We start from the raw sequence: 3,623 nt of genomic DNA, 5'->3' as shown, positions 1-3,623 counted from the left end.
CGGCTCTGGGGACGCACAGAGGAGTCGGGCCCAGGGGCTGCCCAGCCGGCCCCACCCCCAGCCTGTGACTGCATTCCAGGGCTGGCTGTGTGATGCCCACCAGGGCTGGAGGCTGTCGGGTTAAAGAGCAGTGGGAGCTGCACACGTTGGCTGCTTGGCAGCAGTCTGGAAGCAGCTGCTCTGGGGAGACCCCCAAGCAGAGAAACGGGCTGAAGAAATGAGGAGGAAGTGAGCTGGAGCGAAAGTAAAGCAAATAGTACGGACAAAACGTCCCCCCAGCACCTTCAGGGGCAGCGACAGGAAGAGAGAAATTGCCAGAGAGGGAAGGGATTGTGCGTCCGCCAGAAAGCAGTGGAGGGATGGTTGTTCAGTCGAGAAGCCGACCTGTGGCATGGAGGAATAGCTGTAGTTAATTGAGCTGGAACTCAGAACAACAAACAATGACATCACAAGAAGATGGTTCAATCAAGATATAACGAAGCCTCCTAAAACATTGTCCTCCGAACTCGGGGCGTGCCGAGGCTGAAAACAGAGAAGCCGTGAAGGGACCGTAGAGCGGTGGGTTCTGGCCTAGTGCCTTGGACGTTCCTACTCCAGATCCTGGTGCTCCAGGAATGTAAATTGTTGCCCATGAAGTGGGTTGAATTCAGCCAATGGCAGTTACTGTCCAGGCGAGCTCAGCAATAGTTCCCAGTGTGACCCTACCCAGCAGTTCCTGCTACACCAGCCAACTCTGATTCACTTGTGATCATTCCCCACTCAACTGATTTCTCCTTCCCCAGCTGATGGAGATAAAACGCAATTGGCCTCTAGGTCCCCTCAGCCTCTCCTTGCCCTGCCCCAGCCACCTCTCCATGGGCTCCTGGTAGATGGATCCGCGTGTTGCCCTGCTGAGGGGTGGGGGACCCCGTGTCTCTTGTGTCACTAGCCCAACTCTCTCGGTCTTGGATTCGGGGGAAAAGCATCCAGGAGACTCTCTCCCTACAGGCCCCTGTATCAGCCTCGTCACTGGGGCCGGGCTATGGGGACGGGACGCAGTGACCGTGCCGAGGTCTGTGTCTCATGGCCGGTCTCCTCCTGCCAGCAGAGCTCAGCTACCCCAAACCCAACGTCTCCCTGCACCCCAGCAAGCGGGTCACCCTGGGGGGAGCTGTGACCGTCCGGTGTGAGTGTCAGTGTCCGGGAGCGAGAGTCCTTTTGTATAAAGCTGGAGCCGTAGGTGTATGGCGCGCGACGGATTCCGCTGGGGACGTGGTTGAGTTTCTCATCCGCAACGTGAGCCGGAGAGATGCAGGGAGCTACAGCTGCCAATACAGCACCAAGTCGGACCCTCCCGTCTGGTCGGAGCCCAGCGACCCCATGGAGCTGGTAGTAACAGGTGAGGGGCCCAGCTCAGCATCTCTGCTCCCAGCCCCATACCCAGCCAGACCCTCGGGGGGGCGGAGGGGGGAGCTCTGCACTTATGGGACACTCAGAGCCAGACCCTGCCCTGAACCCTGGGCCCAGCAGAGGGGTCGCCCGCCTGAGGAGCGGAGATGGAGTCATTGGGGGGTTCCCCAGCCAGGAGAGAACAACAGCCATTGGAGGTTAGGGGCAGAGGGATGGGGGATCCCTGCCCCCAGGGGAGCTGCAGAGCAGGGTCCTTTCCAAGGGGGATTCTCCCCGTGCTGCCCCCGCTCTGGGGACGCGCAGAGAAATGTTTGTCTACATGAAAACTGGACTTGAAATGACGAATCCCGTGTGGTTCCCAACCCCCAGTGGTGATCTCAGAGTGAGTCTGGGCTGTCGGTATTAGCGCCCCCTGGTGTGATACAGCCCCGTTTGGCAGACAAGCTCCCCTGTAGCTCTATAGACACAGGGACGTTCTCCCCCGAAATAGGAACAGCCGCTCCCAGACCTGCTCCGCAGAGACTCCGGGTGTGAATGGCACCTCCTGGCCTGCCTCCACTACAGGCAAACAGGAGGCAGTTAGCCCCCGCCCAGCGAGGGAAGGGGGGTCCCCGCTCCCCAGTCACTAACCCCTCCCACCCCCCGGAATGACAGTGAGGCTCAATGCTGAGTTGTGGGATGGGGGTGGGGCGATCGCTGAGTCACTATTTCAGCCCCTCCCGCCCCCCCGGACACTGGTTCTATTCCCGTGGGGGGAACTGACTCGACCCAGCCTGGCACGACGCCGGCTCCCACTCGCCCGGGCAGCACGGGGCCTAGGGTTGCCAACCCTCCAGGATTAGCCTGGAGTCTCCCAGACTTGGCGTTGGTCTCCCGGTGCCTATTGAAAGCAATCTGGGAGATTGTAATAGGATATTTAAGGAACTGAGATTATGTCATGTTGGGAATTCCCCCCCCCCCCCCGACCCCCAGAATAGCTTCAGTCAGAGTTGGCAACCCTAGCAGGACCAGGTACCAGGGCTGGGGAGGAAATTACCATTGAACCAGCCCTGGAAACAGGCTCGTGGTGCCCAGGGGCTGGAGCTAGATGGGGGGGACAGGTCAGAAAATCCGGGTGGGTGGGGCCCAGACACCCCGGGGATGGAGTCTTTGACTTGGGAGGGATGGCGAGACAGCCCCACTGTCCCTCCCCCATTGCCAGGCCCCCAGCTCCCTGGATGCCTCCTGCCTTGACGCTCACTGCCTGGAAGCTGTGGGGGGATCCCAGGGGTGGGGCAGCGGGGCTGGGACCTACTGGGTGCAGGGGGGATGGGACAAACCCCCCCTCCCTAGGCCCCCATGGCATCCCCCCTGGCAATAGGGGGCGCTCTAGAGCCGGGGCACCTGGGAGATTCCCAGAGGGGGCTGGGATGGCCGTCCTGGATGTTCCTGGGGCAGCACCAGCTCCTGATCTCCCCATCAAAGTAACTCTCCCCTTCCCCCCACAGCTGCCCCCCCAGGGCACCCAGATTTCAACCACGCCAACATCACCCGCCTGGCGCTGGGCGCCGTGGTCCTGCTTGTCCTGGGGCTGATCCTGGCTGAGGCCTATTACAGCCGCCCGAGGGGGACACCCTAGGTGAGGTGACCCCGTTTGTGTCCCTTGCTCCCCTCAGGGGCTGAGCTCTGGGTGACATGGGCCATTCAGACAACGTCTCTCTGCACCCCCAGGAGCCTAGTTCTGGCCGTGCGGAGAAGAGAATCTCCCCAGGGACGAGCTGCTTCCCCTTGGGGGTCCAATCCCCCTCGTGAGCCGACTGCTGCACTCCAGGATTGAACCCCGGACTTCTGGCCCCGAGGACACCAGCTAGAGGAGCTGCCCCTGCGCTGGGCCCATCGAGCTCGCCTCGGAGCAGCCGCTGGAGGGCGGCGGGGTCCCACTCGCTGGCTCAGTCACGCCAATTTCTGCTCAGGGTTGTCCGTGGGGAGCGGGGATGCTGCGTCTGATCCTGGTGCTGGAATAATGATTGCCCCGCAGGTTTCTGTCCCCCTCCTCTCTCTGCAGCAGGCCCCCCCAGCCCCTTTTCTCCCCCTTTCTCCATATACATCCCCCGCCCTGTATTTCTATTGTACAAACCCCCAGAGCTTCCTTCTCCCCTGCCCCCCAAATCTGCCCACCCCAGTGGGCGGCTGTGATAACGGATCCTCCAAATGTCCCCTCGTGGGGGGTTCAGCTGACGAAGGTAAGTGAGAAG

At 61.4% G+C, this 3,623-nt stretch overlaps 1 protein-coding gene across 1 annotated transcript; it reads left to right on the top strand.

Moving 5' to 3' along the window:
- The first annotated feature begins 626 nt into the window (after nucleotides 1–626).
- Nucleotides 627–3,410, top strand: LOC128826489 (T-cell-interacting, activating receptor on myeloid cells protein 1-like). Its single transcript, XM_054009793.1, has 3 exons — nucleotides 627–1,378; nucleotides 2,877–3,007; nucleotides 3,100–3,410. The coding sequence occupies exons 1-2, from the start codon at nucleotides 1,063–1,065 to the stop codon at nucleotides 3,005–3,007; spliced, it is 447 nt and encodes a 148-aa protein (XP_053865768.1). The 5' UTR covers nucleotides 627–1,062; the 3' UTR covers nucleotides 3,100–3,410.
- Nucleotides 3,411–3,623: the final 213 nt, after the last annotated feature.

This window comes from Malaclemys terrapin, chromosome 20, assembly GCF_027887155.1.
Source record: "Malaclemys terrapin pileata isolate rMalTer1 chromosome 20, rMalTer1.hap1, whole genome shotgun sequence".
NCBI classification, from domain to species: Eukaryota; Metazoa; Chordata; order Testudines; family Emydidae; genus Malaclemys; species Malaclemys terrapin.
This window is presented reverse-complemented; position numbering and strand designations above follow the sequence as displayed.

Excerpts from the sequence above, each read along its gene's own strand:
- LOC128826489 (XM_054009793.1), top strand. The coding sequence starts at position 1,063 with ATGGCCGGTCTCCTCCTGCCAGCAGAGCTCAGCTACCCCAAACCCAAC. Across the intron at positions 1,379-2,876 it reads CATGGAGCTGGTAGTAACAG|CTGCCCCCCCAGGGCACCCA; the intron begins GTGAGGGGCCCA and ends TTCCCCCCACAG.